The sequence below is a fragment of the Macrosteles quadrilineatus genome, unplaced genomic scaffold (assembly GCF_028750875.1).
Source record: "Macrosteles quadrilineatus isolate MER2022 unplaced genomic scaffold, UCM_ALF_1.0 Scaffold_3__2_contigs__length_128488019, whole genome shotgun sequence".
Taxonomy (NCBI): Eukaryota; Metazoa; Arthropoda; class Insecta; order Hemiptera; family Cicadellidae; genus Macrosteles; species Macrosteles quadrilineatus.
Genome location: NW_026542596.1, coordinates 25,148,118 through 25,161,213, shown reverse-complemented (window position 1 = coordinate 25,161,213; position 13,096 = coordinate 25,148,118). Strand labels below are relative to the sequence as shown.

At 35.1% G+C, this 13,096-nt stretch overlaps 1 protein-coding gene across 1 annotated transcript in view; it reads left to right on the top strand.

Moving 5' to 3' along the window:
* The first annotated feature begins 2,702 nt into the window (after positions 1 to 2,702).
* The window catches only part of LOC128990657 (uncharacterized), a 71,473-nt gene continuing 61,079 nt past the window's right edge, over positions 2,703 to 13,096 (top strand). The window contains exon 1 of the mRNA XM_054413153.1: positions 2,703 to 2,831. Coding sequence (XP_054269128.1) covers positions 2,726 to 2,831 — 106 coding nt within the window. The 5' untranslated portion in view covers positions 2,703 to 2,725. The remainder of the gene's footprint in view (positions 2,832 to 13,096) is intronic.

Sequence of the window (13,096 nt, the reverse complement as noted above, 5' to 3'; positions counted from 1 at the left end):
TCTATTGTCCAGTTCAAAGTTGATGTAGATTTTTCATAAAATGTGTTTCATAGCGTCATAGGAAATTTGCAAACTCTGTCAAATCACAGAGGGAACTGTGAGCTATATAAGACTCAAACCATTGAGTAAAACTATATCATCATCCTAAAAATGTGTCCGACTAGGTCTTTATTCGAATAGATCCGCTAATTTTGCGCCGATATGCTTTATGTTGGTTTATTTGATTCATTGAAAATAAATAAATATTATGAAGTGTACTAACCACGTCTAATCTGTCTCATTTATTATTTGCTCGGCAAATTACTTAACTGTCATACTGGTAAATAACAAAACCGACATTGACTACAATGTTTTGCTCGGAAAACGTGTTGAATATAATTTTAAATTTAATTAATTAAAACGAGAAACCACTTGACTGTCAAGCTATTTTACTGTCTAGAAACTTTTGTAACCACGCAGAGAACGTTCCACAACAAACGATCCGTGTCCCATGTAGGCCCAGTAACATTTCGGCCAAACTCAAATTTCTTAGAAAAACAGTATCACTTCGTCCCACTCGCTTTTACAGATGATTAAATAAGCTAATGGAGTAACATTTCGGCCCGACGAAAAATTGACAAGGGTCGAGGAACGCAGTTCAGGTAGTAAGAGGTACATGACCTGTATACTTTGCAACCACCCTATGGTGGAATGTCGCCCAATCGTCATGGAGTTACTAACCTAACCTAACCTAACCTTACCTAAATCCTCCCAAATAGTTAGTGAAGACCTGTCAAATATTTTGTTGGGACGAAGTGTTACTAGTGGGCAGGTAGAGAGTTGGACCGCAGGCCACATCTGAGGATTTGGGGCCGAAATGTTACTGGGCCGAAGTGTTACTTGGGCCGAAGTGTTACGACACGTAGAAAAACGAATAGTCCCATTTTATCATCTAATTAAATCATGCTTTTTCAATTCAGTGTCCGGCCGTTTTGCAATAAAGCACATCAGGTCCAGTTGTCTTCTCTTTGTTGCAGGGGTCACTCTTGTCTATCATTAGTCATGGCTGGGGTTGGCCAAACTGCTCTGGTTTTGCAACACCCTCTCCTGGACGTGCAACCCCCTCGCCAGGGGTTGATAGACAACTGACGACTGAGACTGAGGAGGGAATCCGTTGAATGGACGCCGCATTCTGAGGCACAAAGGAAGTGTATGACACAGGTTTGAGTGAAATAGACTTATAACAAAAGTTTTAAGTCTGCAACTCTAGTCAGAATTTCTTTTTAAAAGATTCTAGATCAACTTTTGAGTCTAGTGGGTCCAATTGTAATCACCATTTTTCGTAGTTTTATAATGTTTAAATGTGTTTAAGAAACAAAACTACATACTGCAACATGGCAACATGTGAATGCCTACATCCATTGACTATACACAGAATAGACTCCCCATGTGATGTAAAAATTCAAAGCAAACAATCGTGGTGCAATCTGTTGAGATGGTCACCAACTAATGACGATATTCTGTGATAAATCAATCAGCTGTTTGCTATGATACTGTATTGGTTTTAATTAATACTAGAGGTCGTCCAGTCGTCGAAAACTCGACCAAAAATATCTAATGTACAGACTCCTCTATTTTAACATCACACTGTAAATAAAATATGTGATTGAAATTTCTTAAATTTGTTTAGATTTTCTGTTTATATTTCGTTGTTATTTCGTCACCAGCATGGCAACCCATAAGGCCCATGTTAATTTTTTTTAAATTTTATATTGATTTTTTGCTTATTTTTTAGACTATTTTAATCTATAAAGGTATTCTGCACATCTACAGGAACATATCGTTCTAACAGTATGTATAGATTTTCCCTACAACGCATACGAGCTGAGAAAAAAGGATTTTAAAGAACAATGCTCATAGATTCAACCACAGACTGAAATTACTGGTACTGATTACTGGTATTACTTTGTCTATGATTCAACCCAATACACTAGCAATCTCTGGTCCTGAACTTCATCTATTTTCTTGGCTTCAAACTTTCATATCACATGGGTAGTCTTTTCTGTGTATAGTAAATGCTACATCACACTCTATAATTGAAAACCACTTGTTATTAAATACATTTAATTTTCTAGTTTAAAAAATCTGACATGAAGCATATCAACATTTTCCCTGTGAACCTTACTTGCTGAGCTAACGAATTGTGAAAGTACTAATTCAAGTATTACAAAATTCAGTTTTTAAAAATGCTCGTTTTTGGTGTGTGTATTTACTGTATGATTTTAAACAGCTATCAATAATTTAAAACAATTTAGGGTAAATATTTTGTTTACATAACCAACATAGTTTAGCTTTAGCTTAAACTAATCTTGACCGTGTTAATTTGCTTGTAATTATTATAAAAACCGCTATTTACGTTTTAGGCTACCAAAGTAATTTTTAAGGAACGCCGGCGTCTCCAAAGGATTTTTTCTAATAAAATTCCTCTACTCATTCCACAATGTCCTTGATGCAAAAGAAGCCACCATTTGGGTCAATAACCCGTGTCCGAGCTTTCGGTAAAAACTCGGGTATGTAGGCTCTTTATTGTGACAATGTCGCTTCAACAATAAACATGCTACAGTGGCGAGGGGAGAGGGGAACAGCTGTGTAGGGGGGAGGGGGCGATCAGCTGTTTTGATTGTTGTGCGGCCGCCGCCAGTAGTTCGCGCGCTGTGTGCCTGTCCAGTCATGTCGCGTTGAGGTTATGTCGGTAGTGATGTGCAGCAAGCCTAGAGTGATCGCTGCGGAAATCAAAAAGGACTTTTGTAAGGATGTGATTCGAACAAATGGAACTAAGCCACACATCGCTGGTAAGTAGCTGAATTAATTTATTCCAATTAGTAATTTAATTAAGGACCAGATACAAAATTGCCTGTATATTTTAAGCTATTGAAGCATTGGATGTCTATTGTTGTATAGGTACTAAAGTATTTCAAGCGCTCTCCATTTAATATGTTCTTCGCGATCAAAACAGCATAAGATTACTGCCTTCTATTGCTAAAGAAAAGTACTTCATGACATCTCAACAATACTACAATAATATCCAGCTTTATGGGGAATATCCAAGCGTGCCGTTGTTATCATTTATAGTCCGTAATGTAATTCAATCAAGGAAGAAGCTTTATAAGCAAAAATAAGGGGTACAGTTTCTTAACTGGGCTACGCTAATATCGATTGAAACTATCGATTCGATTAGTAAACTTTTCATGCGATTTTTTCACCATCTATAAGTTTGGTTGGTTAGGTTAGGTTATGATAGATTAATTTTATAATGGATATATTTTAAAATATCGATTATTAATCAATATTTCAATTCGATAGTTCCAATCGATATTAGCGTAGCCCAGTTAAGAAACTGTACTCAAAATAAGAAATCACCAAAAGATAATTTATCACGAGCATGTGACATACATAGTAAGTTATCTATGCAATTACCGTACTTTGTTTAATTGCACCATAATATTTAAGATATATTAGTAAGATACATGGTACAAATCGGACCTATGAGTAGAACTACTGTTGTACCTATTCTAGTCAGGTCTTGTGTCGCTCTCCCGTATTGTTGTTGTTGTTGTTTGAGATTTAACCCACCTATTCTCAAGGTTACCAAAACCATCTTGTTTGACAACAATGATGTTGATGTAAAAAGGAATCGTTGACGGTTCTCTTCTCGTTGCCGCTTGTTGAATCATGATTCTTAACAGGCAGAAGGGAAATTAAGTAGGCCTAGTTTAAAAATGTGAGTAATCTGGGTACCTAATTTTAATTCCGAACATTCTTTGCTCGGGTTGTATCGCATAGTTTACTCGTGGACAATATTGATTGATTAAGCGTTTGATAATATACAAATATAAAATATTTATATAGCCTAGACGGACAGTCAGAACAAAACCGCCATTGTAAGGGTTACTGAAATTTGAGTACAAGTATACCTAAATAGAAAATGAAAAGGAGGATTGATTTATCAAGTGATAATCAGACTACAACAGGTTTTGTTTTCAGAATAGTTTTCGTCTTAATATTATCCCTTATTACGAAATCTACGATAAATATTACAAAAATACATTAAACAACTTACAAGATAAATAACATATACTGTATAGTGTATAAGCTATACTTTTAATAGAAAATATAAATATTACATGTTGAAATTCCAGAACGGTCAAGAAATGTTATGCTTGTAAAATGTTTAGGATTTATTTGCTTATGTTTTTCGATACGTGTAGTAGCAGTTGCGCCGAGTAGCATTTGCGCCGCGGATTAAATCGTGCTTCCAGCGCCGCGGAGTTTGATTAGTCCTCAATAATCCTATTAGTGCAGTTGATTTGTTCCGCCATTGTTAACCTGTCAAAACTGCTAACCCTCATTTAATTAGCTGGCGCGGCGCTGGTGCTACGCGGCGCAAATACTACTCGGCGCAAATACTACTCAACCGTATAGGTTTCGATTTCTTTTAGTTATCGAAAAGGTTGAGATAATTAGAAATAATTTGTGGCGCAGATAACGAGAGAGACCTCTATGCACAAGTCTCTTTATTCTGAGCTTAAACTAGCATATGAAGTAACTAGCCCACGTTTGTGCCCGCCTACCTTATACAGTATCTGACATTTCTAGTCGTGTGTACCTGATGCAGAATGTTTATTAGGCTAATGGCTAATGTAGTTCATGAGACAACGAAGCATTCACGTCTACTCGTGAGCAGTACAGCCTTGGTCGCTCCGATACGTAACTCATGTTAACATTACCATTACCTCGCCACGCCTACCTTTTAGTCGATTGTTTCAATAAATTACAGACATTCGGGCTGATGACCTGCGTTTTTTACCTTGAACTATCAAATATATTGTGAGAGTTTACGCTGTCAAAAACAGTGGAATGGAGTTGGGCAAATTGACAATGAGTTATGTATGAAGTTACTGGGGTATTGTGTTTAATTTATTGTAATTTAGGATTTGTTTCCATTAGAACTACATATTTGTATTTTTAATGAATAGCTTTTGCAGCTCAGTCTATGATTTGAATCACGTTGTTTACCATTTTGGGTACATAACTTTGTAGTAGAAATAATGATAATAGGGTAACTAAACATTCATTTATGAGGCTTAGTATATATTTTTGTATGGTAACCAGCTGCATCAACGAGAGCAATGCACTCTAAACTCTGCTTTGCATTTTAGTGCAGGTAGTTGTAATGTAAATAGCAACTATGCATCAAAGCAATATTAATTAGCTGGTTCAGCACAACGGGCAATGCGGTGTAGACAGGTAATCGGGCAGCGAACTTCCTATTGAAGTACATTACTTATATAGAAATACTTAAATTAGAGGTGCTAGTCCTATCATTTTTTTTTTTACTAATCCTTCAAAAAGAGTAAAAACTTTCATATTGTTCTACATAGTTGATTTTTTGGACCAACACGAGTTTGTTTTAACATTCTATAAATTAACAAGGACTTTTTTAGGTTTTGAAATGTTCATTACAAATTCTATAACTACGGTAACCCGGGTGGATTTTCTTTCGTGTCGTTGCTGCAGCTATAGGTTTCCTCTCTGCAGCAGTTTTTAGTTTCTCAACTCCACTGCCACCTGTTCAGTTTCCCCTGTGGCACGTCGACCATCCCCGTCTGATCCTACAAGGGTGTGGACTGGGAACATCACTTTCCCACTTTCCCAGATTGCCACACGGAAGCGACAGAAAGTGGTTCCATTCCGACGTTCCTGTTGCCATTTCCGGTGTTCCGATTTATCGAGTTGTATATAAGGTCGAGGTCGTTGCAACCAGTTTCTCTTTTTGTTTGTGGCTTCGATTTTAATTAGATAGTCAACATTTGATGATTTTAATCAGCGTAATAGGCGTGCACTTGTGTTATCAATAGTAATACAGTACAGCGTTGCGAATAGTAATATAGTTAGTGTTATGAACTGTATTTTTGTACCTGACCTTTTGCATTGTCGTCTACATCAAAACACACAGAATATCTGTTTATAATATAAGAGTTAGCGTAATAAGATCGTCGCTTTTCAAACGCTACGATCGTTTGTCAAGTTGTCATTCCCCCAAATTCAACATTTCAACCAAACAGAGAATATCTAGAGTATTTATTTTGTGGTTTATTTCACATACTGTATCAGGTAATATTTAATGAAAGTGCAACATACAAAAACCTTAACGTGTTTCCATTGTCCTTCACTAGTTTTAGTATTCGCTGAGTGATAAGCATGGTCATAGATAAGCACAGCCTGGAAACCATTAAGTTTGCTATTGGGCAGGAAATTGGTTGAACAATCGACCCTTATCGGACAATGACAAACTTAAATAATGGGCTGACTGCTAATTGCGTACTGAAAAATAGGCTTTTAACGTTTTAACGTCGTTGGCTTGATTGGCATTTTTTCCAACTATAAAATGCTCACTTTAAGGCTCTACACCAGGTTGATCAGGCAAACTTCTTTCTAATCAATGGTTATAATCAATTCTAATATGATATTATATTATTTTATTTTTATATTTCCCTTGGGCTACGCCCCATGGGCTTCCAAATTTTCAATTTTAATATTTTGGAGAAATGTAAATATATAAATTATTTAAGTCAGCCGTAAATACTTAAATTTGACAGTCTGTTCAAAGAGCAGAGGTTACAAGAGGTACAGGTTCTGCTCCTGAGAGATGTAAAGTTTATGGATTATGAGAGTAGTAGTAACAATATCTGATTACAGTTTAAAAGGGGTTGGTTGTGTATTAACAGGTTATTTAAAATAGAGTTAATATATTTTCACATTATTTAAGACTTTAAAGTAGAAAATAATGTATAAATAAAAAAAACTTTTTAAAATGCCACGTTTTTAAATGGACTAAAAAGTAGAAAATAATTTATAAATATGTGGAGAGAATAAGTACTTAGTAGGATTTAAAACGAAAAAGATGGGGCGCATGCAATTAGATAATAATAGTTCAATAGGTGAAGATAATAATTAAGTTTGCTATTGCATGCACCCCACGTTTTTTGTTTTAAATCTTACCAAGTATTTATTCGCTCCACATATTTTTATAAATTATTTTCTACTTTTTAGTACGTTTAAAAACGTGGCATTTAAAAAAATTTTCATTTACAAATTGTTTACGATTATTTTATGTGATTATATAACGATTTCTTGAATTTTAATTTTAATCATGTCTGCGAAATGAAAGCAATGCAAAACTTTACGAATCCTACATCGTTACATCTTAATTCTTCGCCATTTAGCAATATCCTAAACCTCTTGAGTCTTATCGCAGCGGCATCTTTCTGCTCCTCTCTGCTCAGCACATCTGCATACTGCATACGCTATTGACAAACCACATGGATAAGCTAATGTAGCATCCAGCATCATGCTACTACACAAGACAGTTCCTGGTATAGTCGTAAATGTAAAGAGGCTAGTAGGTCGACACACTTGAAATGTTCACTTGAAACAAGACGTTTGAAATTATGAGCTGTATTGAAACCTTATCTCTATAATGAAACGAAAAGAATACGCTGTAAGTTGTGTAAAATTAAAAAAAAAATATTTTTCCTGGTTTCAATGCAAGTCATTTCAATAAGAATGTCTTGTACTTTACTTATATTTTACCCTCTAAATTGAGGGAACCAATTACGTATCATTATTATTTTATAACTCTCCTGGGGTAGATCTTCAGGAATCCCCAACATTTCTTAAGAGTGAGATGTAATTATTAACATCTCTTAACCAATTTAGCTGAGCTAAATAACTAGGCCCTACATACAGTTCAAAACGTGATGGACGAGTTTTATGAACGATTTAACAGGTAAAAGTAACATTGAATAAAGATAAATCAATGAGAATCTAATTTGTTATAAGTCAGTCAATGTTATATTAATAAACAGTTTTTTTGGACCAAATGGTCTTTCTGTAAATCAGTAATTGTATTATTGAATATTTTCACTCCGAATAGTTCAAATTATGACTTTAGTTACTTTTATTCCTATCCAATTGCACTTGTCAATAGTTGCCGATGACATTATTCGTCTCAATCGAATGATTCACCAACAAGAGGCAGAGATAACTCTTATCAGTTAACAAGCTCCGATGTTGTTCAATTCGATGAGTAAGTGTGAAATGTCTGCGTGGAACTTCTTCGAAAAAAATCACTAAATAAGTGGAGAAATTACACGCAATTGAGTAAACTTCTGAGACATATATTTGCTGACTTGAGAAACAATTGTTGTCGTTTTCATTTCAATATATTTTTTACATCATTCCATACATTTATCTTATCATATCAAAACAGTGTAATTATTCAGTCTTATAAACGATTTTAAATGGGTTTTATGGTTTGATTCTCCTATTTGCTTACCTCCTGCGGAAATCAAATACTATCAAATATAGGTTACTGTTTATTTACAGATGAGCACTTATAGAGCCAAAACAAGCATTTTGTCTACTAAGTAAGGTCAAATGTCCGAATTATTTTGTATTATCCATGTTTCTTTACTTTTACGAATGAAACAAAGACGTATTTTCTTAGTTTGTTTTCTTCATTACCTCTGTCGTACAAAACTTTGTGTTTAAAATCAAAATCTACTCCTTAGCAAGATTTCTTTGACTCAGTAGTTCGTGTAGATTTTTACGCGTCACAAGATTGTTTGATCCGATATCACTTATTAACATAGACAATGTAGCCACGTGGTCTTGTCACTATGACAGCCAGTCAAGATTGACACATGCTAGAGCTAGAGCTAGAGCTAGAGGGCTGATGGTTGTACCATCTGGAGCTCTGCGCAACCCAGGCGTTTTGTAACTTTTTATCCAAATGCTGCTGAGCACCCGGATCTTAAATGTTGCAATAGTCTGGAGGCAAGAAACTGTCACAGATGCTGTGCTTAAACACTATGAGCAGCAAAAAATACAACAACTATGACTTGTGATATTGCAAAAGTTTGAAACTTTTCTTCACTACTGTGTAGTACAATGATGGAACATTGCTCGTACTGCACCAACGCAGGTCCTTGATGGTTACCGTTTCGTATATTTTTAGGAGCAAGGCTACTGTGTATCTGTCGTTTGGTTGGAAAACATCAATTAAATATTTAAATTTAGGAATATCAGAGTAGAGTGTAATTTGGAATATAACCTATCTAAGAAAGGGGGAAAAATATGTGTGTATGATGCATTTGTAGGTTTTAAGTTTAATTCGACTTCCCCACTTTTTCCGTACACTCACCGATATATCGGGTATACAGGGTATGCGTAAGGTGGTTAGTGTAATTTCCAAATCTGCATCTCTAAACCTGTAGTTTCCTAACCTGTAAATCTGTAATTTCTAAACCTTTAAAAATAAATTTTAGTAAGGCCGGTATATATCTATTATCAAATATGTGATAAGAGGCTCTCTCTAGAACATAATGAACATAGTTCAAATCTAGGTGGTCATCCACTCAAAGGAAAGAGTACTAGAATACTACTGTTATTTATTTCGAAGTTTCATCAACTTTTTCAGTTACAGATATGCAACTTCTTCACTAGGGTATTTTTTGGTGAAAAAAACTGTATTTTGAAATTTAGTTACTTATTTTATTTGGTGCTTTACCCCCAAAGCAGTTCTGTCTATACAAATAACTTTAAATAAATACTTCGAGGCGTCGCAAACCACGGTCACAAGATCATAAAACTGATTAATATGAACACTATTAGTTAGGTTTGTGTTTAATCACTTGTAAGTGCTAAAGACCTGGTTGAGTCTTGAGTCTAGTTATCGACTCATTAAGTGTTCCTATAGATCCAGTTCACCCCAATTAACCACACATTGAACGTTGTTAACCTGAATTAAGCAACCCACCTTGGTACCTTGGGAAACAATACATTCTTGTGTCCTAGGGACGTGGGGTTGAGCATTGTCAGTATCGCTTTCCCGTAGATTTGGTTTAACAAGGGAAATACAAGATAGTAGTTTTTGTTCTGAAAGACACTGATTTCTCACCTGAAATGGATGTTTGTAAATTTGTTTTAGTGTGAGACGAGTATACAGGGATTAACGATTTTGATGTATGTAATGTGCCAATGTGGAGAAATAATGGAAACATAATAACTTTTTCTATTATCAACTTGAAAAACTTTCTTCAACAAAGAAATTAAAAACGAAGTCAATGGTTTTGGTGATGTTTGTTTATGTTTTATTAGTTATAGAGCATGAACTGCGTTTATTATACTTTTCTCAAAATTCGTATGTAGGCCTAGTGTAAGCATAGATCTCTATATAATACAACTTGTATATAGAGTTGTATTATATATAGTTGATATATTGTATTATATAGAGATCTATGAGTGTAAGTCATTTTTGTGCTATAATGGTTTATGTGACAATCATAGACTAACCAACAGAAGAATACTTCTCATCCCATTGTAAATTTAGAAGCTCGTTGTTCGTGTCTAGTTCATGTCCGGTGTGACACTGGGCGTTTAGTGTCAACGAATTTTTGTTTCTATTATTTTAGGATTAATTTTATGTGTTGTACTTTACAGTTTGGTTAACGAGTTATTGTTTTTTATTATATAGTTTTATGTGGTTAAATAAGGTTTTAAATTACTAAAATAACAAGAAACATATATTAATAATAAAACACTACCTCTACGGGGCACCGGACTGAATTGACAATTAAATTGGACCAGCGGTTCCATAAGGATAAGAAATCTGTTAAGGGAGTATGTTTTATTCCTATGTTTTAATACAATCTACTGAAAATATTAGAACGTTATCATGATTTTTTCTTTTGAGGCAACAAAATAAAGATACAGAAGTGAAGTAAATGATTCTATTAACTCCAGTATTTTATTAAATATACTGTATAAATGGATCATTATAAAAATCTTCGGTTGTAGGAAAATGTACAGTTTCTCGACATTCTTTAAAACATTCATTGCGTTATCCATTGGTTTCAAAACTTTTTTCTCCAAAAGAATTGAAATATTGTGAAATACAAAATTACACCTTTGACTGGTGAAGCATCCCCGGAGTAGGTCGACTAGTTTATACCCGAGTTGCTCCGATGTTCTGCTGTCCAAGTTTCGACATCCTCCCATTGTACAGGCTACATAGAGAATGTCGACGGCCTTGATGTAGGTGTAACTCCTTCAATGCGTTACCAATAGTTGTGCTAAACATGCCAATGAATATTGTGCGTTGCATGTTTAAATTGGTGAATATTTTAGGTAACGGACTTCGTCATACGGCGTGCTTTAATATGTATTTGTCTCATTAGGCTAGGTCAGTTATAAAAGAAAAATGTATTAAGTATTTCAATATTAGTAAATTAATTAAACCGTTTAAGCTCTAGGGGATACAAATAGCTTTTAATGTGAGGGTAGGGGTCACTAACGATCGACGGCGCTTCTTCGCTAAATTGGAAATTTCACAGTAAATTTTCATTTCATTAATTTAAAATATTTATAGTTCTTAATTTTGAAAAATGAATAATATATAATATACATTTAAATTAAGCTCGTTTTAGGCTATTGATTGTTCTGAGACATTTGGAAAACCAATATCAGTTAAATTTATTGTGCAAGGAGTGTTATTTGAAATTTGTTTGCAACGTGCTTGGGCTTATGTTTGTGGTGTGCAATGCGTACTTACGAGGAGTTCCTTGTACCAATGCTGGATTCATTTGAAACATCAGTTCTTTAATAAACAATAAATAATTTGAGACTATTTAAAATGGCTTAACGGGGTTAAAAAGTCCCGGAACGGTGTAATATATTTCTTACAATTATAGATCGAGAATTGAATTTTGATGCATCAATATTAGCCATAAATGTCTACTATTTTAACCTATGCTCACCTTAGGGATAAACTTAAGGGGGTGGCCCACAAGGAGTCAGACAAAATTCTATAAAGTATAACGTTTGGTATTACCATTGACTATTGGATACTGAAGTAGACTTCCCATCTTTATAGACCAGCTGTAGCCAACTTTTTATTAAAAAAGAATGTAAGTGTGTGAGCCAGTCACAGAATGTGCTAGTGTCTAAAATTCTATTTTATGCCTTATTTTTTGCTGCTGACCAAGTTTATGGGTCATAATAGGTGCTATAACACATCATAAGTCATTCCCTTAAGTTTGAACTTGTTAAAAAGATTGTGTATTCGGCAGAATTTAGTAGTTTAGATCAGCGCAATCTGTAGGGGCTCACATAAACTACGACGATTTTGGTAAAAAATCTGGCTACAAATTTAACATGGGGATGGAATGTCTAAAAGGTATTACGTTGAAGGAGGGGCAATTGATTAAAAAATAACAGCTGTTAAAAGATTCATTGAATTTGCAATACGCACCTCCTCAGGAGGGCGACCGCTAGAAGTCTGAAGAAAACCATAATTGTAAGCATATGTCGATATGCACCTCAAATTAAAGGTTTTTATTAGTAGAATACAATAACGCAAATTTTAACTCACTAACACTAATGAGTAAAAGCTGAACAGCTAGAGTTTTGTGTTATTTAAAAAGCTATACATTCTAGATGATTTGAGTTTTTTAACTCCAAGTCATGTCCCATAATATGAATTCTGAAGCCTATACCAAAAGTGACCTGTTCGCCCTGGGAGGGTGTTTTACGGTTTATTTTCTTCTCACCTCTACGTCACTTGACCCGCTGTTCTAGGTGAGAGGGGAAGGGGGGAGATGCGCCCCTTGGACAATCTTGTATCAAGTTCCCTCATAACTGGTCGTTGTCCGACGACCACAATAACTTAAATATATGGGATTAGATTATACACTTAGCGAGCTGTCAGGGGTGCCCGGACTAGCCTTGGGGTGCACTGAGAAAGGATTGCCGCCCAAACTGACAAAGGAAGACATTTAATATCTGGAAGGGTTTTTTGTGTTAAATCTGGTGGGATGGTCATGGGAGTTTCAGATTTATTTTGAAAATGCAGGTATATGAAATGATCACGGATACTACAAAGCCCAAGATACAGCAGTGCATGTTGGCAGCGAATTGTGATTTGCTCAGGTCTGTGCAATGATCCGAAGCACAGAAAACATACTTCCGAAGACAGCGAAGAAGCTGTATGGACGCG